Source organism: Pollicipes pollicipes, unplaced genomic scaffold (assembly GCF_011947565.3).
Source record: "Pollicipes pollicipes isolate AB1234 unplaced genomic scaffold, Ppol_2.1 Scaffold_4740;HRSCAF=5597_pilon_pilon_pilon, whole genome shotgun sequence".
NCBI lineage: Eukaryota > Metazoa > Arthropoda > Thecostraca > Pollicipedomorpha > Pollicipedidae > Pollicipes > Pollicipes pollicipes.
Window position 1 is genome coordinate 4,258,291 of NW_023596545.1, and position 26,157 is coordinate 4,284,447.

The following is a 26,157-nucleotide window of genomic DNA, read 5'->3' on the forward strand; positions in this document are numbered from 1 at the left end:
GCTTTCTGGGGAAGTGAACGCCGGCATTGTTTGCTGGGTCGATTGGTGTCGTTCATACTCCGAACTCGTGAGTCGCACGAGGAGGCGACCATTACTAATGCATTGCCGACGCCAGCTTTCAAAACGCGGCGGTCTTGACGCGGTGACGCGGACGCTGAGCAGGCGGCGCATAAGATGACACCAGTCGACTGCGGAATCGATGCCGCACGTTCCCGCGGCCCGAACTCCGCTGAACTCCGCCCCGCTGCGGGCCCCGCCGCCGCCGGCCGCCGTGCCGTAAGGACGTCCCGGCCCCGCGCCTGTCTGTCTGTGTGTCTGTCTGTGTGTGTGCCGCCGGAGCCGGGCGGCGGCGGCGGCGGGCGGCAGGTGGCCCCCGCGCCGGCCGCCGGCGGGGCGTCACTGCAGCCGCCGGCCGCCCGCCCAGCGCAGTGCGGCGGCGCCGCGCCGCGCCGCGGCTCTCCAGCGGAGGCGCGTTCCACGCCGGCGCATGGTCTGTCAGATACAGGCCCGCCTACGCCCTAGCGCTCGGCCAGTAGGCAGGCATGCCATTCGTCCGCAAAACTCTTGCGGAACAAAACAAAGTAAAACAAAGAAAAACAGAACAGAAACGAACATTACGTGCCAGAGAACACAATTGCAGGTGGACAGAGAGCTAACCCTCTATTTTGTCCTGTGCCGAGTATCAAAAAACACCACCAGAATGATCGGCGATTGATTCGACTCCACGTGGACGTCGCTGCATGCTTGTTAGAAACAGCGAGATGGCAACGTTTGGGAACGCCAAGATTGACTCCAGTTTTGGTTAGTCATTTCGTCCTGTAGGCTGGGGCATACGCGAACTGAGCAGTAATATATGCGTCACAGGCAGCACACTGAAAGTAGTAGCGCTATTTCGCTAATGCTGTCAAACGCCGACCTCTGATGCGTGGGAATTGTGGTGGCACTCTAAGTTGCCAGAATGGACGCAGATGTTTTAGACGAGGAATTTTGTTGCGATGTTCGGAGGTCGTCCCTTCTCATCAGACCATTATTATTCCATGGTGCGTCGTAAGCACAACCAGACTGAGCGGTAGACGGCCCTGCACAGTGACGTAGTAAATTTAATTTACTACCTCACGACGGCACAGTGAGGTAGTAAATTTTCGTTTAAATACTTCTCGCGGCATTATGATGTGAATTTGTGGAAACGATATGAGTCAATCTGTAGTGACATGTGCAATTTATAACGTATCATAATCATCATTGGCATTCGTAGCAATTCACAATTCTGTGGCCCTAAATGACTGATACGGAACCACGTTATACTGAAGCACGACTAGCGGACATCGTCAATTGACAACTCAAAACGTCTATAAATCTGGGAATTATTTACAACTACTTTCTATACAAATCGTCTCGCGCTGTCTCCCGACGACATCAGTAAGGAAACTGAAATATGCCCAGTGGGGACGCTGGAAGGGGCGACGGCTTCACAACGCTGTCGTCGCGGGAAACACGGCATGGCGTGCGTTGTCACCGCCCGCTAAAGGTTCGGCTGGTCGAGCCGGACACGGTCGGTCGCCGTCTCCTCTGGGCTGCTCCCCGGGCCGACTCTGTCCCACCCGCCGCCGGTCACCGATGGTCGCTCCCGCTGCCGGCGGGTGCTGACGGACGGCCGTCGTTCCCAGGTGGGCGGCCGGCGCCGGCGAGGAGCGACCCGGGCGCGCCGCGGCCGCGCGCACTCGCGCCCACCCAACTCTACGGCGCGCCGCCGGCCGCCGCACTCTCCCAGCAGCTAGCGCGGCTGCGTGCGCAAGGCCTGCTGGTGCGGCAGGTGACGCCGCCGGCGCGGCCCGAGCGCCAGCCGCTGCCGGCCCTGTTGGCGGCCCGGCTGGGCGCCGCGCTGCGGGCGCCGCTGCGAGTCCCGCAGCGAGCCCCGCTGGTGCCGCCGGGAGGCGGCGGCGCTCAGCAGCCGCCGCCTCCCGTCCCTCCGGCGGGCGTGCTGCGCTCGCTGCTGACCGGCGGCGACCGGCTGCCGCCGCCGGGGCCTCGCGCGGAGCCGCGCTCCCTCGTCCGGCCGCGCGGAGAGCCACTGCCCTCGTTCGCCACCTGGACTAGCCCGGCGCCGGCGCGTCTCGACCCGTACCCGTCATACCCGAGTCTGGCCAGCCCGAGCGTGGCGCTGCCGCAGGGCTGCGCCAAGACGGTGGTGGAGGCCGTGGCCGGCGGCAGCAGGATCACAGAGCGGGAGATGTCGCCGGCGGGCGTGCTGCGCACGTCGCGCCGCTTCTGGTGCTCGCTGTGCCAGTGCTCGGTGGCCTGGGGCAGCCGGTCGCACCACCGCGCCGCCCACCAGGGCCGCACCACGTGCCCCGGCTGCGGCAAGGTGTGCCCGTCCATCTACCAGCGCAAGCTGCACGAGCCGGTGTGCGCCGCCTTCCTGGCGTTGGGCGACATGCCGGAGCCGGCGCGGCCGACGCTGTCGCCGGCCGGCGGCGCCGAGGCCGCGCCGGCGCCGCTGCTGATGGACTTCGAGGTGAAGTCGGAGCTGCTGCAGGAGTCTGAGGCGGTCGATGATCCACCGGCGCTGGGCGGCGCCGCCGTGCCACCGTACCGGCCGCTCGTGCTGGCCGGCGGCACCCGGTCGCCCGCCTGGCCGCCGGGGGTCGCCGGCGGCGCCGGAGACGCGATTCAGGCCGGCCCGGGCGGGCAGGAGATGGCGGGAGTGGAGGAGCCGGCGCGGCAGGACAGGGCGGCGGAGCTCAGCGTGCTGCGGGCGGCAGGAGGCGCGGACGCGGCGTCGGAAGAGACGCGGAGCTCGGACATACAGACTGTAGACCCGCTCGGGCTGACCCAGCGGACCGAAGTGGCTGGCCGGCCCGCGGAGTCGGACGCGGCGCCGGACGGCCTGCTGACGCCGGCCCACGCCGCCGAAGAGATCCGGCGCCGAGACTCACTCTCGGTGGACATCTTCCGCCTGGCCTCTCTGACTGAGGACACCCAGCGCCTGGAATCAGTGACTGGAGACGCCCACGGCGTACACCCGGGAAGCGAGGAGAGGCAGGCCGAGCCGGCCGGGGTGGCCGCGGGCGCAGGTGGCGGCCTCCCGGATGCCGTTTGGCGGTCGCTCGTCACAGGATCGGGACTCAGCATCCTGCCCGTCTCGCAGTGCCAGCGGCCGGCCGACCTGGGCGCTGGCGGCGGCGCGCAGCTGTGCTCGGTGCCGGCGACGAGCGGCGCCCTCCGTGGCTGTGACTCGGCGACAGCGGCGGCGGAGGAGGAGGCCGTCCCGGCGCCCGCCGAGCCGCCCGGCCGGCAGCCGGAGGCCGCGCCGCTCGGCCTGGTGGCTCAGAGCATGCAGCCGGCGGCCGGCGCCGGCGCGCCTCCGCTCTAGCCGGCAGCGGCGGTGGTCGGGCCTCGGGTGTCGCGCCGTCGGCACCGGCCGGACCGACCCGTGTCCAGCTGCTGGAGAGCGGTGTCGAGATCATTCGCTGCTCGTCATAATCTGGGATGTGGGCTGGTGCGGGTGCACCTGGCGGGCCGCATGCTTGGACGGACTAACGCCAACTTCAGCGGACCTTAAGACATGCTGTGGATAACTTAACACGTGATTACTTACGGTCTGAATGTAATCTGCCGATGCCGATAGGCCTGCTGTAAACAACTGCTTGTAGGATGCCAGCAACCATCTGTCACGGAGAGCATCTGATTGTTTAACTCGTCCGTCTTTTTGAAGCTCTTATGTTGTGGATCCGAGCAGCTAAGCAGATGCATTTATGTGCTTGGCCGAATGGGCTCCCAGGGAATAAGTATCCGTTTACCCACCGGGTTGGTGACGCTGTATATATTTCGCCACAAGCCACCGATTTTTTCTGGCAGCGTAGTCGTGTGGTAGTAAGCGAACCACTGACGGCAATTTTGTATTAAGCCGTGTCGAGCTCGGCACATATTTCCCGAGAAAGCGTGACAAAGAGACAGAGAGCGAAAGAGAAAGAGGGGGGAGGAGGGGAGGGGACAGGGGCACTCCGATCAGCAGTCGGCTCGCGCATCGCCTGGGATTGACTGGTGCGCGTCACTCCGAGGCCGCTCTCCTGGCGCCGCCTCTTCGTGTCTGTAAGTATTGTTTGTGTTTATATCTGAAGTGGTATGTGCGAACTTCGTGAAGGACTGCTTCTATACGTGCCTCGGTCAAACGCAAGTATCGCCATTCTCCGTGAATAGGCATGTAGGCAGCAGGAGCCGCAATAAGTAGGAACCGCAAACATTGAATTCGGTTTGTTCAGTTTGCTACCGAATTATTTCATGTCTCGCTGACTCGGCATTTGGATCCGTAGCGTTGCCGAGCAAAGCCGAGCGAAAATGGCATTGCCACTGCTGCCATTTTGCAAAAATCCTGGCCATCAACCGGATAAGCAATGCTGGTTTAACAACATTTTTCCCGTAAGGTTTTAGCGTTTCGCGCAGTGCCGTGGGAAGGCGTCAATAAATCATCAGATGCGAGTCCCGCTCGTAAGCCTCCAGATGATCGCACATCGTTGTCACACAGTGGGCAATGTCCAACGTTGCACCAACTAGGAGGGATGATAGGTTCTAGTCAGATCGTGCGCGGTGGTGCGTTTTTGAGGGTGTTGTGGTGCTTACTAATGGGAATATAAAACCTCCCATTGTTTTCATAGCGATTGTCCTGTCGCTAGCGACTGTCCTTGTCCTGTCCTGCTATTTCTTCTCGCATATTATATAACTTCCGTTTTAACAAATGAGTTATAAATGTCATGGAGTTACGGTGCCGAGCTGAAAGCACTATGAGCCTTGGCAAGCGCGCGGAGGCCTTAATGATGACATTGCAGTTACTCGAGCACCTATATTTGTGCGCAACTGGGAACAGACCACACCCAACAGCACAGCAAGAAAGGCCGGACTGTATCGAGGCTTTCTGAGCATGCAGGGGCACAATGCCCATCTGCGGAACGGAACGGACACACTGCCGACGCGTGGAGAACACAGGCCCGCTCCTCCCGACCTTTTATTGGCGCGCTCTGCACCCACTGTGTTAGGTTTCCGTGCCGTTTTCTCCTTTTGTGGCATCGTGTTGAGGTCGAGGGGCGGGACGCGGTGGGGTGAGCAGTAGTCGCCTGTCCCGCGCGCGACGGCCCTGATCGGGCGCGCGCCGGTGAGGGCAGTGACCTCCAGTCGGACGGCCCTGCGGCAGGGTGGGCCGCCGAACTGCTGCTGGAGAGGCGAGACGAGTGGCCAGGGAGGCCTAGGTCGGGCAAGCGTCCGGAGGACGACAGGGACACTGTAAAACCTGCTAAAATCGCTGGGCGATGCGACGAGGCGGAACACGGCGAGAGCATGCCGCATATACCGGCTCCGTGGAGGCGCCGGCCGATGTGTCAAGTGGGCCGCGCTGGGGCGGCCGGCAGTTGACCTGTGGCGCGTTGGGGCAGGCAATGGCTGAAGTGTGCCATGCTGGGGCGGCTGGCGCCTACTGTGTGCCACACTAGGGCGGCCGACGGCTGACGTGTGCCACACTGGGGCAGGCAACGGCTAAGTTGTGCCAGGCTGGGGCGGTCAGCGGCCGATCTGTACCACGTTGGGGCAGGTAACGGCTAAGTTGTGCCAGGCTGGGGCGGTCAGCGTCTGATCTGTGCCAGGCTGGGGCGGCCGGCGGCTGATCTGTGCCGTGCTGCCGCCAGGTAGCCGGCCCGGGGACCACAGCGCAGCCGTGCTGGCCGCCGACGGCGCGCTGCGCTACCAGTGCCCTGTCTGCGCCAAACTGGTCACCTGGAGTAACCGGTCCCACCACAAGGCGATCCACCGCGGCCAGACCACGTGCGCCGCCTGCTGCGTGGTGTTCGGCTCGCGCCGGCACCTCCGCCAGCACAAGTGCCCTGCGGTGGCGGGGCCTCCTCCGCCGCCGCAGTGGAAGCCGCCGGCGCAGTGAGGAGGGGCGGCGGCGCGCTAGCCGGGTCGGGGCTCGGTCTGGCCTCGGCGGCCGGCCCGCTCAGCGGCGGCCGGACCCGGCGCCGGGACCCCGCCCGAAGCTGAGAGAGCAGCGTCTCGCCTGTCCGGTCCCGTGACAGGGCTCAGGCGCTGGCGGGCCGTATCAGGACAGTGACGCCGCTGTCCGGAGGCGGGACGCGGCTGTCCGGCCAGCTGGCCGCGCTACTTGCCACCGAGTGTGGCCTGGTCGCCTGCCGAAGGCTCCATATAGCGGCGCGCCAGCTTAGTGACCGCTGGGACTAGGGGTCCAACGGCGTGGGTCTGGGCCTCGGCTGCAGCTGCGAGACTACGCGCCAGCCGGCGATGCTACTGAGGGCGCGGATGTCCAACACTCATACATTTTAAGGCGACCAGCGTTATCCTGCCAGTTGTATTGATATATTGTGCGGGAAGATGTTCGACTGGTTTGTGTTCAGTGATCTCACGGATCCATGTAAGATATTGCTGTTCGTAAACCTTGGAATTAGCTCCATTGCTTGAGTTTTTACAGACAATGAATTTGGCGGAAACGGTGGTTGTATGCATTTTGTTATATATTTGAAGCCGACTTGCTGTCGCCCGTGCCTGCGATGATGTGTGTTAGGAGCGTCGCTCCTGCAGCCCGAGAGTTAGAGTGGCGGTACCATATAGCACAGATAGCCGCTGAAATACATGTGGTCTTCGGTTCCTTTTTATCCTGACTGAATGCTGGACTACATGTGGCGGCATTGAGGCCAACATAAGGGAAACAGATAGGACAGAATGTCGGATGTGCCATACCCCCATAAACGAACGGTGTTTAGTACATCGGGGGTCAGCTCGGTTTCTTGCGCGACTGGACCACATGGCTTAGGATTGGCTGGGTAGTAGGAGTAATTGGTATTTTCGGACACTTTGGATTGACAGCGTCAAACGATACTCATGTTAACGCGACACATGTAGGAATGTCTCTGCCGGCATTGCTTGCAAGCGCGGATGAGCGTGGCGACCAGGCGCCACTGCGGACGGGTGCGACCAGCGGCACGCTTCTTGTCAGTCGCTCGGTGCCGGCTCCACGAGCTGACAGCCGGCCGCCCAGCAGCGGGCGAGCTCGGAGCGATCGCTCGGCGACCGGCGGACCTCGTGTCGCGAGCCGTAGATGGCCTGCGCTGGCCAACTGGCCTAGGTTACCGCCGAGGGCTTGACGTGGTGACCCGGCGCGCGCTCCAGACCTTTCGTCCGAAACCGGCTCAGTCCGGCTAGCGCGGTGCCGAGCGGGCGGCGGGGGCGGCGCCCTGCTGACCTGCTGTGTGACCTGTGCCGGCAGGGGCGCACGCCGACGACTTGCGCCACCGGCTGCTGACGGCCGACGGCCGCCTGCTGTACGTGTGTCCGCTGGCGCAGTGTGACGAGCGCGTGCCGTGGTCGCACCGCTCGCACCACCGCGCTACGCACAGCGGCCGCGCCAGCTGCACGCGCTGCGGCCGCAGCTTCGTCAGCGTGGCCAGCCTCTGGCGGCACCGCATGAACTGCAAGATGGGCCCGGTAGTGTAGTGGCCGGCCAGCGCGCGGTTTGCCGGCGGGGAGAAGCACAAGAGCGCCGGCAGTGCCGAGCGACTGCCGAACGGGCGCGAGCGCGGGCAGAGGGCGCGCGAGGGGCGCCGGGTGCGCTGGGAGAGACTGCTCGATGCGGGTCGGGTCGTGCGGACGACGCAGGCCGGCCTCCGGAGGGGGAGGCCGGCGGTGACCGTGCTGGAGACGTTGGTGAAGTGGACGGTGGAAGGGATTGCCGCGTTCGCGGCGGGGCGTGCAGGCCGACTTTGGTATTAGTACGTCCCTACTGTGGTGTACCTCATCAATAAATTCATATTCTGCGGCTGCTGTCTGAATCACACCGGTCGTATGCACAGCCACATGAGTGAAAACCGATCTTGGGTGGACGAGCGGTGCAGGCCGCGTATGCTTGCTGGTCAACTCTGACCATGTGCCGAAACCTGTCGGCGCAGTCTTGCCTGTGGCGGCGGCCGGCCGAGCATCGGTCCCCGGGCGCCACCTCTGCAGTGCGGCCTCTGCCCGCCGCGGTGCGGTCTGGTCCTCGGAGCGCTCGGCGCGGCGCGTGCGCTGCTGACGCGTGGCTCTGTGCCGGCAGGCTGGCCGGCCGCGGCGCGGGCCGACGCCGGTGACGCGCTGCACCGCGAGGTGGTGGCCGGCGGCGGCGTGCTGTACCGCTGCCCCTTGTGCCGCAAGGCGGTCACCTGGACGCGCCGCTCGCACCACAAGGCTGTGCACCGCGGGCAGACCACGTGCGCCAACTGCGGCCGGGTCATGGCCTGCCGGCAGAGCTACGCCAGCCACCGACTGCGGTGCAGCGTGCGGCGGCCGGGCCCGCCGCCGCCGCCGCCCGGCTGGCCGGGCCCGCCGGTGCCGCCGACGCCGGCCACCGACCGACCCCTGACCCCTGCGACCTCGCTGACCCCGGCCCGGCGCGACGTGACCGCGGTGGCCTCTGACCGGCGAGCCGGTGGCGACCTCTGACCGTTGACCTATGCCCCGTCAGCGGATGAGTGGGGTGGGTGGCCGAGGCCGGAGGTGGAAGGTCGACGTCCGGTCGGGGTTTTTGCGGTTTCTCTGGTCGCACGGCGAGCAGAGGCAGTTTGTTGTTTGGTCCTAAAGAAGCTTCGCTTTGATGTAGACGCCCAGGGTAGTGCCTGGATTTCATTGCAGAAATAAATCATGATTTTCGTCTGAGGTTTCCGCACGCGTTTTTATTTGGTAGCTGGAATAAATGATGTGGCGACGACTGGTATGTCGTTTCTGTGGTACCGTGGCTCGGCTCCAGCCAGAATGGCGCCTTTATCATCGGAAATCAACCGGTTCTGCTAACAGGCTTGTGAATTTGGATCCTATCGTTGAGGTCTGAGGAGTGGTGTGGTGGGTCCACATCCAGCTGGTATTCTTTCCAGTGAACTTGAAATATAGTGGCATGCCGACCATGAAAAAGCCTTCAGTAATCTAGCAGCGAATGCTGCACAACATCATGCAGTCGTACTCCCAAGAGACCGAATCCCCTTTCCCTTAGTATCCCTTAGTAGGGCGAGCAAACACTCATTCATGGTATTTCTGCAGTACTACCTCAAATGGTTTGAGCGATCGTTTACGTGCATAGACGACTGGGAATCTCTCCCTCGAAACCCGCGGTAGTCGCGCAGCTGGTGCGCGGCGAGGGCTTCACATAGGGGTCGGCCCACTCCCCTACCCCTCCCCACTGGGGTGTCGCTATTGACGGGCTCACCCCAGGCCGCGCCAGCTGCCGGCGGGCCCATTGTGTGGTTGGCCCGCACCGCTCGGCTGGTCTCCACTGCCAGCTGGAGACAAGCTGGGCACTCCGGCCGCCAGGGCGGCGCCACCAGCTCGCAAGCGAAGCCCCAGCTTGGACGCGCGCCGGCTGCCACAGCCACTGAAGGGGACCGTGTTTGTGTGTAGGGGGGGAGGGGGGGCATGGGCGAGAGGTAGCAGAGGGCGTTCCCCGGCAGCTGCCGCTTCCGGTTCCTCCATCTCATCAGCCTCCCCGGCAGAGAGACGCGTCATGACGGACGCCTCTGCTGTGGACGACGGAACAATCAAAATAACACCCACCGCAAAGCGTGCTTTCACCGGCCCCGGCTTCCACCAAGAATAACGTGACTGGAGGCTTATGGAGCCATCATTGCTACGTGTCAGCAGCGAGTCGGCGGCGGCGGCGGCGGACGGGGCAGAGTCGCGGCACGGCTGGGCGCGGCGCGGCTGACGCCCTGCTGTGTGGCGGCAGGTTGGCGGCGGCCAGGGATCGACCAGCAGCACGGGGAGGTGACGGAGGCCGGCGCGCTCGTCTACCGCTGCCCCGTGTGTCTCAAGGCCGTCTCCTGGACGGCGCGCTCGCATCACAAGGCCGTGCACGAGGGCCGTACTGTGTGCGCCCGCTGTGGCCGCCGGCTCTCGTCCCTCAAGGCCTACAAGAGGCACGTCAACCGCTGTGCGCTGGCGTCGGCCGATCTGTGATGCCGGTGCCGGCCGCCGCGCGGCGCTGAACGGCCGGCCGCAGGGCGGTCGCAGGGAGGTCGCTGCCGGCCGGGCCGAGACGCCGACCGCCGGTTACGGCACCTGGTGGTTGGACTCAGGCTGGGCCTGCAAAGCCTTTTGTGGCGTCTGACACGGCGTCTGTGGGGGATGACCCGGTGGTGTGTCTGTGAGGTGACAACGACTGCGCGCGGCTGTGCTCTGCGTCGGCTGTTGTGCGGGACCGAGCGGGAGGGCCGAGAGCGTCTGCTGGACAGCCGTGGCTGGAGATCCACCTCATATGCTCACCAGACGTGGTATAGCACATCGAATAAATCATAATGACAGTGTATACATATCGGTTGAGGCAATACGTGCATCATTTTTCATCATCGCGTCTGGATTGTCGCACACGAAGGAGAGCTCCGCGACAGTCCGACTGGAATCCACCGCAGTCAGGATGGCTACAATCGAGCTCCCCCGCTGCCAACGCTTCATGGAGCGTTGTTGTGGCGGTCCCGGCGGCTTGTGTCCGGCCTTGGCGGAGGCAGTGACACCTCGCTGGAAGTGGGCTGCGGCCCGGGTGGGGCGGCCGGCCAGTCACGCCGTCAGATGCGGGCGACCGACCCGGTTAAATCGAGCCTGGACGGCTGATCCGATGGCCTCGGCACGGCGGTGACCTGACACCTCCCGAACCTCCCTCCTGTCGGTTGACCCTGACCCGGCGTCAGCGGTCCGACGACCGGCGCCTGGCGCGGCAGAGGGCCGGGGTGACCCTGACTCGGCGTCAGCAGTCCGATGACCGGCGCCTGGCGCGGCAGAGGGCCGGGGTGACCCTGACCCGGCGTCAGCGGTCCGACGACCGGCGCCTGGCGCAGCAGAGGGCCGGGGTGACCCTGTCCCGGCGTCAGCGGTCCGACGACCGGCGGCTGGCGCAGCAGAGGGCCGGGGTGACCCTGTCCCGGCGTCAGCGGTCCGACGACCGGCGCCTGGCGCAGCAGGGGGCTGGGTCGAGCCTGACCCGGCGTCAGCGGTCCGACGACCGGTGCCTGGCACAGCAGAGGGCTGGGTCGAGCCTGACCTGATGTCAGCGGTCCGATGCCCCGAAGCCGGCGCGGCGGGGGCCGTGGCTGACCGGCGGCCTTCTGTGTGTCCGCAGATCGCCGGCCGGCCAGCTTCTCCTACCACTGCCGCCAGTGCGGCAAGGTCATGAACTGGTACAACCGCTCGCACCACAAGGCCTTCCACGAGGGTCGCACGACGTGCGGCGCCTGCGGCCGCGTCTTCACACGCATCAGCCAGCTGAAGGCGCACCTGCTGCGCCAGCCATGTGGACAGGCGCAGGCGGCGCAGGCGGAGTAGGCGGCGCACCACGCCTAGAAGGCGCAGTCGGCGGCGCAGCGCGCCTAGAAGGCGCAGTCGGACCGGCAGAAGGGGCGTGAGGTGTGGAGCGAGACAGGCGGCCGGTGCTGGACCGTGCCGGCGAGCGCAGCGCCGGTGGGCACGGCGTCCTCGCTCGCTGCGGGGCGTGGTCGAGGGCGAGGAGCGCGGCTTGCCGGCGTCCGTCCCCCGGTAGACGTCAGAGGGGAGCTCCATGAACTCGCCAGCCAAGTGCCCGCCTCGGACCGGGCCAACCGGGCGCCGGTGCGCACGCCTCTGAGCGCCACCTGCCGGGGGCAGTGTGACTGACGTGTCGCCGCCGCCGCCGCCGCCACGTGCCCTGACGCTCCGCCGCTGTTGCAGGCGGCGGCGGCGGCGGCGGCGGCGGCGGCGGTGGTGGCGGCAGCAGCAGCAGCGGCGACTACAAGGCACGCTGTCAGATCTGCGGCAAGGTGTTCGCCGGCCGGCGCACCCTGAACCGGCACCTGGCGCTGCACCGCGGTCTGACCGCGTGCGCCGTCTGCGGCGTGCACTATTCCACCCGCGCCAACCTGCTACGCCACTGCCGCGCCGCCCACCCCGAGATGATGAAATGATGCGGTGCGCGCTCGCCGCCGGCACTGGCCGACCGGAGGCTGCCGGGACTGGCGCGGCGGCGCGGAGGGGGGGGGGGGGGGGAGGAACGGTGGCTCCCCAGAGGGCGTGCGGGCCGGCTGGTGCAAAGTGGCAAATGGAAGCTGGTGAGCTGCGCACTGGCGCCGTCCAGTGAGCCTTCCTCGACGCGACACGGGTGAACGAAACCGATGTGGGCGCGGAGGTTCGGTGTCGCGGCTGGGCTGACTGCCGGTGATCGTCGGCGCCGGTGCCTTGCGACCCTGCTGCACGTACTCTCGTGCGGTGTCGGCACGCGCTGCGCCGGCCGGAGGCCTGGACTAGTCAATGCGGATGGGTGCCGCCATGGAGAAGCTCCCGAGCGAGTGCTGTGGAGCGCTCTACGGCTCTGAGCAGGCCAGTCGGCCGCCCCTACCGTGACTAGTGGAGCCCTGGCGCGCCACGCTCGGAGGTGACGTCTTGGCTGCGTCCTGGTGCGGGCGTGTGCTGGTATACATCAGCGTCATTCTCACCGCTGGCATAGCACTTCGGCGAATGCATCACTATGTATCGCTGCTGTTGTGTTCGATCGGCATTAGTTCGGGCAGTGCGCGGCTACCTTGGTGGTCAAATGGAATAAAACGTGCTACACCCAAATACGGAGTTTGCTAAGCAGCATCATTTCCCTTCTCTCAGAACCTAGGCTCTATCAACACATAGAAATACGTAGCAAAGAGAGCTAGCGATTTCCATTCCGCACATCTGGCGTCGCTGATAGCCGGCTTCAGTTTGGCGCTCCGTCGCGCGGCGGCGCTGTCGGCGGGGCTGACGCACCGTCGCCTGGCTGTTTCAGCGGCGTCGTTCCGGTGTCGTTACTGCGCGGCCGAGTTCAGCCGCCGGCCGAACCTGCGCCGCCACGAGCAGATCCGGCACGAGGGCCGCCGCCCAGTCACCTGCCCCCACTGCGGCCGATCATACACGCGCAGCGACAACCTCAAGCTGCACGTGCGCATGGTGCACCAGCGGCGCGACCCGTGACTGGCGGCTGCGCCGGCCCGAGCGGCCCGCGGCGCAGCCGCGTTCGGTCGCCACGTGTGGACCACGTGGGCAGCCGCTGCCAAGCGAGCAGCGAGACGAGTCCCGGCTGTGGAGTTAACCGTGACCGGGGACACGTGCCAGGCGTGAGATGAGAGGCGGAGGCGGGATGCCGTCGGGTGGCGGAGAGGCGCGCGGGCTCAGACCTTCACTGCGCGTGAGCCGACGCCTCAGACACGTGCGAGCCTCTGCCGTGCCAGCTCCGGGCAGACAGCGACGTGCCGGTGGACTCGGCGGTCCGTCCGGCTCATCTCGCGGCCCGAGTGCCGGCGGACCTCTGCGCTGTGCTGAGCCGGATGTGCGCGGTGGCATCGCGACAGTATGACGGTCGGCGGTGGCCTCGACAGGGCAGCTGCGACCTGCGGAGACCTTTCATACCGGCGGTTCTGTTTGAACACCGCCGGTCAGGTGTCTCCCCCTGAGCGGGCCCTTACGTGACGTGGTCTCCACCACCCGGTCACGACCCAGTCCAGGCTGGACGCCGGCCCTCGGACGGACGTCAGTGCGCGCGTACTGCAGCCATGTGGGGCGTTTGTGTCGCCTATGTGTGCATGTCGCCGCCGGCGCGGCAGCCCGCCGTGCCGCGCCGTCCGCGCGGATTTGGCGCGGACTGTGTGGGGGCAACTAATGAAATACGGGGGTGCTGATGTTGATACCGTGTATTTGCGAGTTGCCGGCACGCTAGTGTAACCGAAAATATACACATGCGTGGGTCCAGATGCGTGTGAAGCTTGTCTTGTTTTGTCTCTAATATCTGCTGGTGTATTCATTAGCACCATCATTGATTTATTCGCCATCCTCAAAGAGGTGCCGAACCAATTTATGCGTGATATCTGGAAGAATACGCTCTATAGCCGATCCTATCAAAACATATTTTGATGTGTTAAAAACAATTGTACCGTCGAGCGATGCAACTTTTGCAAACAAAATTAGTGCCGGGTACAGCAGAGTTCTTTCCATGTGGTCCTGGTGTAAACATGGTTATTGCATTCTGACCTCTTGCTAGCCAGAAGCATGCTAAGGTACGCCATACGGAGCGGGACCCCTGGGGCACCACCCTTGAGGCACCGGCTTCGAGGCAACGCCCTTGGGACACCGGCCTCGAGGCACCGCCCCTGAAGCACCGTCCTTGAGGCACAGCCCTCGAGGCACCGCTCGAGATTTGGGATGGATGGCAAGTTTCACACACGCCGGTGCCCGACGAATGTGACCAACGTTTTTCGTTGCGTGCGCATAACAAGCCACGTGCCATTTAAAGACGGGTAGTTGACGGAGGTGACGCGGGTTTGACCAGCTGGGTTCAGGTAACGGTTGCCCCGCACATTTTGTTGCCCGCGGCCGAATTGTCTCTCCCATTGAAGGGTATTGAGTGGGTGCCGTCGTCCACTGTTCGGGCTTGCCACGCACGCATCGTTCGCACCGCAGGCACTTGTCCAGACCATTGTGCGCGCATGGCGCACGTGTGAAGTGCAGCATGCGCCAACACCGCGCAACGCGAGCCGCGCCATTGTCGGATGGTTACGGAGTTACGGAGTGAGCTGAACGGAACGCAAGACAGGTCGCGAGGTTTGGCGTTGCTGAGGGAGAATGTCGAACGCCTTGAAAGCTTTGATGATCGCAGGCAGGGCTGAAGTGAACTGGGCAAACTTACCGCGTTGCGTTCGCGACCCGTTATGCCTGAAATCCGGTGACGGATTTGTCTCGCTTTCCATTGAACACACGCCTATACGTCACCAGAACCGAGTATGGATAAGAAGCTCTGCAGGCCATGCCCATGACGCTGCTTTTCGCGACGTCTGAGCAGGGCTTCTGGTTGCGATACCCGCCGCCTCGCATTGGTTCGCGCCATGCCCTGACGTGGTGCGCCGCCGCCGCCGCCGCCGCCGCCGCCGCCGCCGGTGGGCCGGTGGGCTGGTAACGTCCTCTCCCGGTGGCTCCGGCGGTCCTGTGCTGAGCGTCGGCACCGCTTTCAGAGCCCGTCTTCACCTGCAGGCCACTGCGGCGTGCGCTTCGTGCGCAAATACGACCGCGACCGGCACGCGCGCACCGTACACGGCGAGGGCGGCGCGGCGTTCAGCTGCTGCTTCTGCCAGCGCACCATCCGCCGGCTGGACAACCTGCAGAGCCACGTCAAGCGGCTGCACGGCGAGGCGGCCCTGCGAGCGATGCGCGCGCCGCCGGATGCCGCCCGGCCGCCCCGCTGAGGCCTCAGCCGCCGCCGCTCGGGTGGCGGCGGCCGCCGCGGGATCGTGACCGACTGTGGGGGGGGGGGGGAGAGGGGGGGGAGGGCGCGGCGGTGTGTGGTGTGAGGGCTGAGCGGGCTCTGGCCGGGGGCTGGTGTGATAGGGAGCTCTTCTCCTCGGGTCAGCTGCGGCGGGAAGGGAAGGGGGGGACTAGTCATGCCCCGGACATGGGACGGCGCCGAGGAGGCGACAAGAGCGCTTCGATGCTAGGCGATCGTGGCATGGTGGACTGCTCTGGCCGGGAACGCCTGGCTTGCGTTGCCTGCCGTGCTCTTGACCTGTTGGGGGTCTGCAGTGAGCTCCGGTACCGCCGGTAGCCACACGGGATGTGCTGTGAAATGCGGACGCGGTGTACTGTAGTCAGTATATCATGCCGTGCGGCGACCCTTCTACTCTTGTGCTTTCTTTCTAGTTCACAATAAATGAGACGTTTGTTGCACAGACCGGTCTCACGTTTTTTGTTGTTGTTTTCTTTCACTGCAGCCCACACCGTTGGCAGATTTCATGTGGATTTATTCATGTTCAACATCTGGAGGAGTGCTAGAGACCCGAGGTCGCGTGGAAGTAGAATGACACTTGTCTTTGGTCGTAGAGCTGTCTCGGGTCCCTTAAGAGATACGTTAAATACGCCATCATTTTGAGAGTGAGTGTGTGCCGAGGCTAGTGACGCTGACGAGGCCTCTTACTTTTCGACGCGAGGCGACGTACATATCGAGATGCAAGTTGAATACAGTCGTGGCATTTGAAATAACATTATATTAGCTTATTGTAATATGAAGTAGTCATTTTTCAAGCGTTGCCTACGAAGTCAGATATCCCTGTGCATGGTAGGTGCGCACCTGCTCACGAGGTATAGCACATGGTTGTAATGTATTCTCACGCAAGACCTAATATGAATACGCTTCCTAACGGATGCTTTTCCAAACGTTTCAAAACGGTTTTGCCCCGTTCAAATGTGGCGGATATCTCTGGTTCAAGCCCACTTCTGGACTGCACTTGCTTACTGCGCCTCTCGCGAACCGAAACCGTGCACGTGTGCTGCCGAGCGCCGTGAACTGTCAGCGATTGCAAATGATTGCCTTGAATTGGTCGAGGGACGTCCGCGTCGGGAGCAAATTTCATCAAAGCAGGAATCATGTCATGCATTAAAGCGAGAAGAGGTTTCACGTGTGCATTTGCCTCCACTTGGCACAATGCGGATCTCGAACAATGCATCTCACAGCACATTCAGAACCGGGCAATATTATACGCATCACGCATAGAAAACACCACATTCCAACATCCCTCCCGAGTCTTCCCAGCTGATGTCCAATCAGCGTACGGTTTGGAATTTGACCGCCGGTGGCGTGCGGACGTACCGGGCCGCCGATCGCTGCGTAGTGCTGCGCTGCTCAGCCCTGCTGAACCCGGTCAGCGCCGGCCTCGGGCGCGTCGGCCCCCGCCTGTGCGCAGTCAGCCGGGGCTGGCGGGCGGCGGCGCCCCGCCGGCAGGGTGCACCTCGGCGCCCGCCTTGGCGGCGGCAGTGCCGGGCCCGTCCCGCCTCCAGGGTGCACCTCGGCGCCCGCCCCGGCGGCCGCAGTGCCGGGCCCGCTGACGCGCTCGCTCTGTCCTGGTCCGGCTACGCGCTGAGGCGGCCGTTTGTTCGCAGATGTATTCCGCTGCCGGCACTGCTGCGTCGCGTTCGGCCGGCGCCAGAACCGCACGCGCCACGAGAAGACCTTTCACGAAAGCCCGACCAGCTATGCCTGTCATGTATGCGGCAAGACGGTGCGGCGCTTGGACAAGCTGCGCGACCACGTGCGCAAGGCGCACGGCGCCGAGCTGCCGCCCAGCTGAGTGGGGCGCCGGCGCCGCGCGCGGCGGGTGGGCACCGTGCACCCCGGCGGACGGCGGCTTGGCGTGTAGCGGGCGCGCTGGTGTCACAGGCGGCGCGCACGGACGCTGCCCCTGACTGTGGGAGGCGCCGTCCGCTGACCCCTTCCGAAGACGCGTGCTGAGGGCAAGGGCGGATGCTGTGAACGCAGTGACGTGTCTCGGGTGCCAGCGACGGCGGTTCGCTGCCATCCGGACGGAGCTCGAAGCGCCGGTGACGCCGCCTGGCCGCTGGGTGCTTGTCGCGGGGTCTGGTGTAGTCTGGTCTGGTCTGGTCTGACCTTTGCCGTGGTCGGACAGGGTTTCTCTGGCAATGGCTGGTGCGCATCGGTCGGCTGGGATGCTGGTTTTGCGCAGAGACGTGACGTGTGCTGGCGTTGGCCTGGTGGTCCGCCATGAAACCACGCGGAATGGGGCGCTACATGGAGAGGAGAAAGCAACCCGACCAGAAGCGGTCTTTGCGGCGTTATCGGAGCGTACGCGAGCATTGTTTTAGCGGAGTATATACGGACACGCGCCGCGCCGGTGTTTCAATATCATGTGGTTTTTGGCATCGTTTGCAGCGTGGCCTGTGCTGCCGTGGCGGTGCGTGTGTTGAAGTTACGCCTCGCCCGCTGGTGTGTGCGGACATGCTTATGGCTGCCCTTCCTCCAATTTTTCATTGGGAGAGATCGCGGCGGATTTGGTGGAAGGCTTGGTTGGTGGCTTCCATATCTTGTTGCTTGAAATTTCCGAGGAGCACTGATGCAGACGAGAGATGAGGGGCTGTTGCGAGACGTTTTGAGCGTTGGCGACTGGAATATATGAAAAAGAGCCACTATGCTGTGCCATGGGGAATGGAGGAGCGCATGTTTGGAAGAGGTCAGAAAGCTTTGCTCATCGCGATAATTCCATGGCTTATACCCACTGTTACCGTCGGTGTAGTCGTTGGAAGCGGATACGCAACCGAGAATTGTGTTGGTGAGGAAAGATATGAGGATGTTTCATGCATTCGTGCTTGATGACATCCTCCAGACCGAACGCAGCTTTGCGTTCTGCTCGGCCATGTCACAGCGTATCGCCCTGTGGCCAACAATCGGGAATGCCGAAGGCATTGGTAAAGACGCGAAGACACAGCGCTCAGTGCTGAATCACCCACCACACATTTAAGAGCGCACCGGTGCGCGATGAACAGCGCGGTAGGCGCCACGTGGCGGCGCGGGCGCCGCGCTCCGGCCGGCCGCCGCGGCCCCGCTCCTGCCCTGCTGACCGGTCCCCTGTTTCGCAGGTGGGTCGCTCACGTGCCGGTTCTGCGGGGCTAGTTTCACTAAGGCCTCGCACAGAGCGCGCCACGAGCGCTGCGTCCACCTGCGCCAGGCGTCCTCCAGCTGCGCCGTCTGCCGGCGCGCCTTCTCCCGCCAGGATAACATGCGCGTGCACATGCGCAAGGTGCATGGCGTGCTGCCGGAGGCGGCGGCGCGACCGGCCGACGACTGGCTGCCGGACCTGCGCGGCGGCGGGTCGGACCCGCTGGCAGACGGGCGGCCCGGCTGACCGGCCGGCTGGGGACGGCCGCCCGGCTGACCGGCCGGCTGCGGATGGGCCGTCTTGGTGACCGACAGACCGTCGGAGCGATCACTGGAGTGTGATGACACGCGGGAAGAGCGCCGTTGTGCCGGGCAGACCGATGCACGGACTGCTGCTGGGTGACCGAGACCCATGCACCGAGCGAAGTTTCCGCGTGGCGTGTGACGGAGGTGACGCAAGCTGTCTAGGAGAACATTTCCGAGTCACACCATCACGCCGAAAGCGGGCGAAATGTTCTGGATGCACTGTTTGCGATCTGCGGGGGCCAGGAAGGGGAGTGGGTCGGCCAGCATCGGGAGCGGTACGCCGGCCTGCTCTGGCGGGCCTCGGGTCATCACGCCCCCACCCCCCTCCTGCGACGCCAGGCGCTGACGGGATGCGGTCGTCAGAAGCCAGGGACGGCGGCGAGCGGCTGTTGACGCTCCGACGCGAGATGGTGACGCGCCGGCTGGTGACGGCTGGGCGGTGACGTGACGGTGGTGACGGCTGGGCGGTGACGTGACGGTGGTGCGTGTGTGCTCGCCATGACGGCCTGGACGAGCCGATCGCGGCGCCTGCGTGGCCAGATAATGCACTGCTGTTGTCACGAGAAGCCGCCTTCTCGTTGCAATGATTGCGGTGAGGTTTTGGTGATCCAGGTTGTGTCGGCTGTAGGGGTTGTGGTCGCAGGTTGGCGCAGTCCATTATAGTTTTGGTCTAGTCGATTCCCATTCTTACAGTGCAACGTGCGAAGTGCGTGGAGGCCGTGTGTGTAACGCAGGTGTCAGCTAGCCTCGTACTCTTGAATTCATAAGTTTATTTTTAAGGGTTTGTGGGGGCGCGGAGTGCTCTTGAGATGATCGATTTCCCCTGTGCCCGCTTGTCTACTGTGCGGATATGTAAGGCCGGCAAAGATGCCGTGGTGATCAATGTACTCCGAAAGAGATCATTATTCGTAATTCATGTGGAATAGCGAAAACATGTCGTCTCTATTGGTCTCTAGTGGAAACAGCATCCCAAAAAATGAATAAGTAACTTTTGGCTGGTGCTTCCACGATGTTTGCATCGATTACGCGGCGCGGCTCCAGACACGGGGGCAATGGTGTGTGCTCTAGTCATCTAGGATTGCCTAGAGCGTCTCAGCTCCACCGCACTGGGCGCAGCATCACCTGCTGGGGGGGGGGGGGGGGGGGGGGGGGGGGGGGGGGGGGGGGCATCGTGGCCGGCGTTCTCTGGAGAGACTGTTCTATGGTCGAAAGGCTTGTCAGCAACACCTGTCGGACTTCGTCCTAACAGTCTGATGGTATGGAGTGGCTCAGGTTACTCAAGGTTGACTGGATCGACACCATGTGTGTAAATATCTGCAGCATGGTCAGCCACGGAAGGCTGTGATATCTGCAGCGTGGTCAGCCACGGGAAGGCTGTGATATCTGCCGCGTGGTCAGTCACGGGAAGGTTGTAATATCTGCAGCGTGGTCAGTCACGGGAAGGCTGTGATATCTGCCTCGTGGTCAGCCACGGGAAGGCTGTAATATCTGCAGCGTGGTCAGCCACGGGAAGGCTGTGATATCTGCCTCGTGGTCAGTCACGGGAAGGCTGTAATATCTGCAGCATGGTCAGCCACGGAAGGCTGTAATATCTGCAGCGTGGTCAGCCACGGGAAGGCTGTGATATCTGCCGCGTGGTCAGTCACGGGAAGGTTGTAATATCTGCAGCGTGGTCAGGCACGGGAAGGCTGTGATATCTGCCTCGTGGTCAGCCACGGGAAGGCTGTAATATCTGCAGCGTGGTCAGCCACGGGAAGGCTGTAATATCTGCAGCGTGGTCAGTCACGGGAGGGCTGTGATATCTGCAGCGTGGTCAGCCACGGGAAGGCTGTGATATCTGCAGCGTGGTCAGTCACGGGAAGGCTGTAATATCTGCAGCGTGGTCAGTCACGGGAAGGCTGTGATATCTGCAGCGTGGTCAGCCACGGGAAGGCTGTAATATCTGCAGCGTGGTCAGACACGGGAAGGCTGTGATATCTGCAGCGTGGTCAGCCACGGGAAGGCTGTAATATCTGCAGCGTGGTCAGCCACGGGAAGGCTGTAATATCTGCAGCGTGGTCAGCCACGGGAAGGCTGTAATATCTGCAGCGTGGTCAGCCACGGGAAGGCTGTAATATCTGCAGCGTGGTCAGTCACGGGAAGGCTGTGATATCTGCAGCGTGGTCAGTCACGGGAAGGCTGAACTGGCGGAGATTTTATAATGATTTTTGACGATGTTGCCGAATGGTGCTCATAACTCGCGATCAGTTGCAATCCCACACAGGCGCACTCAGGTCATGGACTAAGATTCTGTCACGGGCTACATTACGACCTTTGCACCATCCTGCTTCGTCGGCCAGTGCAAATCAACGTTTCGTGCTGCGACGCTCATCAGCATCCGCGCTGTAGGCACGAGGCTGAGCTGGTTCAGGATGAACCTGACGACCCGGATCAACATACTTAGCAGCCGGAGACTGGAAGGGTACAGTCAACACCACCTATTAATGTCAGGCAGCGGGCTTGCTGACGAGCAGCGGGCCCCGTCTTGATTAGGTCGGCAGATGAACGTCAGCGGCCTAATGGACATTTTGATTCTGACACATGGTGACAATGACATGTGGTGTCTATCAAGCTGGTTATAGCCTGGGTGACGATCATTTGGACCTAAGGGGTAATATATTATTTGTGTATTAATTTGAGTACGGACGGATCTGTGAGGTTTTGTTCAAACGCTCGGCGGAGTTTCGGATCCCATCGATTCACTGGTGTGGCATCCCGCGTTCCTCGTCACATGCTGCATGGAATGTCCACTCATCCCGTCGCATCCCTCACAGTGCATGCTGACTGAGTCGTGGGTCGGCCCGCTAATAACGCGCCACAGTCAGGTCGTGAGCGCTATTTGATTTCATGCTGTTTGATGCATGGGTGCCACGTTTCATACTTGTTGCGTCAAATGTGTACTGGTGTGCTTGCAGTATGTTCGGTCAGAAATCATAGGACGCATCAGTTTCGTTGAAAGGCGTGCAAGACGTCAAGTACTTAACTTCGTACGAAAATCTCGTTTTTGTTTACTTCCGCGGCAGTACCGTGAGTAGTGGCTCAATATTCTTTCGCGTTTAGTGTTCAAACGTTTTGCCTTAGCTGTGCTCCTTTCCAACGTTTTTAGGAATACGTCCAGAAACAGACATACATCAGAGCCGAAGCAAAGCAGGGTTAGTGAAGAAAACAGGTGTCCTAGGTGGTTACGCTTCTTGGCATACATTACGAACGTTATCATAAGACACGTGCTATTTTTTTCTCCCAAGCACAGGCCTCTTATTTATTATTTTAGTTTATGATGTTAGTTCTTTTAGGCCTGGGCGCCAAATGACCACCGCAGTCGGCGCGCCCGTAAACTCCAATCACAAACCACTAGTTCTTTTAGGCCACTTCCAGTGTAGTATGATGAACAGCGGTCCACGATGCCAGATAACCGTGAATGTCGTCTGCGGTTAATTGGACAGTGGGAACGTTTTGTAGGTTGCCATGGCGCTACAACTTCTGCGATGAAATGAAAGTAATCTCTGTCAACTTTGGGGATGAAGATGACTGGGGACTTGCAATGGGCACCAGGAGAGGAGCTACTAAACGTTTAGTTTGCCGGCTGCTCTGACAACGCGTGCTCGTTCTTATATGGCCAGTGACAAAGGCGCACGATTATTGAGGGCGGCGCGAGCGCACGAGGTCACGTCTCAGCTCGGTAACTGGCCGCTGTGTCGCCCACCGGCCGTATTAGCATCATGCTAACGGGTGCCCCCTGTTTCGCAGGTGGCGCGCTCACGTGCCGGTACTGCGGAGCTGCGTTCACTCAGGCCGTTCATAGGGTGCGCCACGAACGCTGCGTCCACGAGCGCCAGAAGGCGTTTGCCTGTCCGGTGTGCGGACGGTGTTTTTCGCGCCAGGACAACATGCGCGTGCATGTGAGGCGGCGGCACAGTCAGGCGATCGCCTGAAGCTGGCCCTACTCCAAACCAGACGCGTGCGGCGGCGGATGTGGGACGTGTTTGTCACTCGTTGTGGTCTGAGCACGCTGCGTAAAGAAGCGGATGTGCTGCGTGCGTGATCGTGAAATCCGCTGGCATGTCGGCACCATACCTCTTCTCGTCCTGGGGCATTTTCGCTAGAACGTAGTTTATGCAGTGTTGCGGTGTTACCTGAAGCTCACTTAATGTAACCTCTCCAGTCTAGAATATATGGTCGTAGTTACGATGGAAGCAGTCCAAGCTTGACTGTGCTGGTGTTCGAGTCTTCCTGATTGTGAGACTGTACATCTACGCGTTATGACCGATTATGTAGAGCGCCAGCATGTCGGGGAGTCATGGTGATGAAAATGCCAGGTAGTGAAATGTCCGAATTATTGCAATTTCTCTGTACTGGTAATAGCATTCTAGCAATTTATTTTGCGCATATTTGTACATGTAAGAAGAACACGCTATAACCATGTTGTACATTTTTAGCCTTTCGGACGTTAACGTCGGAAATAGCGAATGGAAATAAGCTGGGTATGCCATTTTCCATGCCAGGTAAATGGCGTCGGTGGTAGGCCGCGTTAGAAAGTGATGCAGACGTCGTAAAGTATCCATGTGTCAAGAAGAGGCTTCGTCAATACATGATTGGCACAGGAGCTCTGCGCTGTTCCCCACCTCTGCCATCTGTTCCTCTGGACGCTGATCGGAACACTGATGCGGTTTGCTTCGGGTCTGGTCCGTCCGATGACGTCTGAGTTCGGTGCGTGCGCTCTGGATCAGCCGTTTCGGACGGGCCGTTGGCTGGTTATTGGTTATGAAGGAGATAGCGGTCTGCCGCACGTGAGGTGGGCAGGAGCGAAGCGCCACGAAATAAGCTTGGACTCTGGACGAAGGGCAGAAAATCGAGCAGCATGTGGGATTTGCTGCTGTGTTGCCTTTAAGCTAGCTTTTCGTGCCCCGAGCTCCTCTCAAGGGATGTACAGCGATCTACACATGGATGCTGGGCATAGTAGCTGTGAATTGCGTGATCTAAGCCTGATCCAAACGGCACGTAATTTTTAAAACAAATCATATTTCACGTTCAATGGTGCAGTTGTTCCAATGTCATTTCTCTGTAAGAGACGGCATGTCAACTTTTAAAGGCATCGCCTGTACCGCCTAAATGTCGCTACCACACGAGGCGACCTCTCTTCCTACCGGATGTCACCAGCAGCAGGGCAGCTCGTAGAGTGGTAGCTCATACGTTATCTGCAATGACGTGACGGTTGTGCAGATGAGCTAGGACACGACCCTGGTCGAACCCGGCTGTCATTTGCCCTCGTGAGTTTACGAGCGTAAACGCGGATTTCAACCAGCCCTTTTCCTTGTTGTCGTGTCTGGACCAATGCATCAAAGAACCGCTTTAGTTACGCAAGGTAGTCTCGTATTCAAGCCCATGCCGCGTCCACGTGATAGACTCGTGAGAACATGGGCAATCAGGGGAACAGGAACATTTACTTCCTGCATCCGCATCGGTTGCGGACACGGGCCCCGAGACGTAAGGCAAAGGTCGCTTCGTCGACGCTAGACGTTTATCAGTAAAGTATGCCCTGGCCAATTAGCATTACTGAAGAGCGCCCAATCGGCCGTGCTGACGGGTGCGCCCTGTTTCGCAGGTGCTGCCCACACGTGCCGGTACTGCGGACTAGCGTTCTCTCAGGCCTCACATAGAGCGCGCCACGAACGCTGCGTCCACGAGCGCCGGAAGGCGTTCCCTTGTCCGGCGTGCGGGCGGCCGTTCTGGCGCCAAGACAACCTGCGCGTGCACATGAACAGGTGTCACAATATGCGCTGAACGGGCGGGGGGGGGGGGGGGCAACGAATTCTGCAAATAATAGTGGAAGATGGTGACGGAGTTGGAGAGCGCCGGATAGCAGCGCCGGACGGGGCGCAGCCGTGTTAAACGATTGACTGATGATTGGAAGACATTTTTTCTGACGTGCTTTTCTGTAATAAATGCGGAGTATTTGAACTTGTAGATAGTTTTCTGAACCTGAGGCTTATGTTTAGCTCAATGCCGTATGGACTGCATGCTGCATAAGGACGCAACATTTCCGTTGTGCCGTTGGATTATGAACCATCTCAGCCCAATGGTTTCTGCGCACCTGTTGGCATGTTCAACGCTTTGATCCTGCTGAATCAAGTAGTCCTCTTGTGATAATCTGGTCAGTTACGTGCAGCAGTATCAGACGGATAACAAGCGGCGTACCTTCGGCATGCTTCACTACAGACAAGCCGAGTCGGCGTTGCACTGAAGTTTTAAGCTCAATATGTGCTGAGCCTGAGCACGGTCGCTTGCGATGCATCAGTAATTGGCAGTCCTTTATTTTTTACTCGTGTGTAGATTGTCATTGTATTTTGGTAGTAACAGAACCGCCGTCGGTGTTCTGTGAAGCGAGCGACGACGTTGTGTCGGAAATCCGTGATGTTCCGCAAGAATATATGAGCAACTGATCGGAAGAGCGCTGTTGACGGATTCTATTGCGACTGTATTCTGCAACCGACATACTGCGCGCCCAGACCTCCGCTTACCTTTGAACTCATCATTCAATGCACTCATTGAATATCTCGGGTGTCTCGGCATCACGGTGTTGTCATCCGGTGCTGCAGTAGCATAGCCTGTCACACGTTAGTACCTGCAGGCGACGGTACCGGAACGTCGCAGGTACGATTGTCAGCCGGCGCTGCAGTAGCACGGCCTGTCACACATTAGTACCTGCAGCCGACAGTACCGGAACGTCGCAGGTCCACGACTTGGGCCTGTAGTGGATGCCGGTTTCATTGCGGGTGCCACCCAGGCTTAGTGGGCTGTAGGCCGATCTTCAGGCGTCTGGTGCAGGTAGGGTAGCGGTTTATTCTTCTTGAGGGAAACTGACCGGTAGCCCGCTGGTTCTGGTAATTACGGTTGCTTGTCTGCCTCTCCGGGAACGAAGCCACCTGAAACAAACCAGCGGGCGCCAACTGAACAGACTGTGCATTAATGCAACGTCATGTTATGCTTTTGTTGAGGCTTTACGACGCACTTGCAGCTGAGGCTATGCTGCTTCGCCTGCCTGTCAACCCTTTAGGAAAAGCGGGCTCGCGGGGAACCGAACCCTGTACCTCTGGGTTTCCAAAGGTGCAGCCTAACCACTCAACTACCTGAGACGCCGATAAAGTATCTTGGGTTCAGTGATAGTGCCTAATAAATGCGTTTCGATCACTACTTGCGAATATTTGTATTAAGTTATTATTAGTGCTTCATGTAAGTACTTTATGGGAGAAGCGAATGTATAAAATGACCGAATTATTAGCAGCCATTGGTCGCAAAATCGAAGTAGCCTCGACATCCGTCGCCGATTTAGAAAATGGTGGGATGAACGTTGCGTTGCTGTTTTATACTTT

The 26,157-nt window shown here is 61.2% G+C and overlaps 1 protein-coding gene across 10 annotated transcripts in view; it reads left to right on the forward strand.

Moving 5' to 3' along the window:
• The window catches only part of LOC119099418 (vegetative cell wall protein gp1), a 49,095-nt gene that overhangs the window by 6,838 nt on the left and 16,100 nt on the right, over nt 1-26,157 (forward strand). The window contains exon 6 of one of the 10 annotated variants that reach the window (XM_037222573.1): nt 22,535-23,632. The exons of 5 other annotated variants lie outside the window; for them this stretch is intronic. In XM_037222573.1, coding sequence (XP_037078468.1) covers nt 22,535-22,719 — 185 coding nt within the window. In that variant the 3' untranslated portion in view covers nt 22,720-23,632. Of the gene's footprint in view, nt 1-5,675; nt 5,949-7,267; nt 7,979-9,748; nt 10,013-12,799; nt 13,759-22,534; nt 23,633-26,157 lie in introns of those variants that run through there. 4 more of the 10 variants (XM_037222572.1, XM_037222565.1, XM_037222566.1 and 1 more) reach the window with 4 other exon arrangements.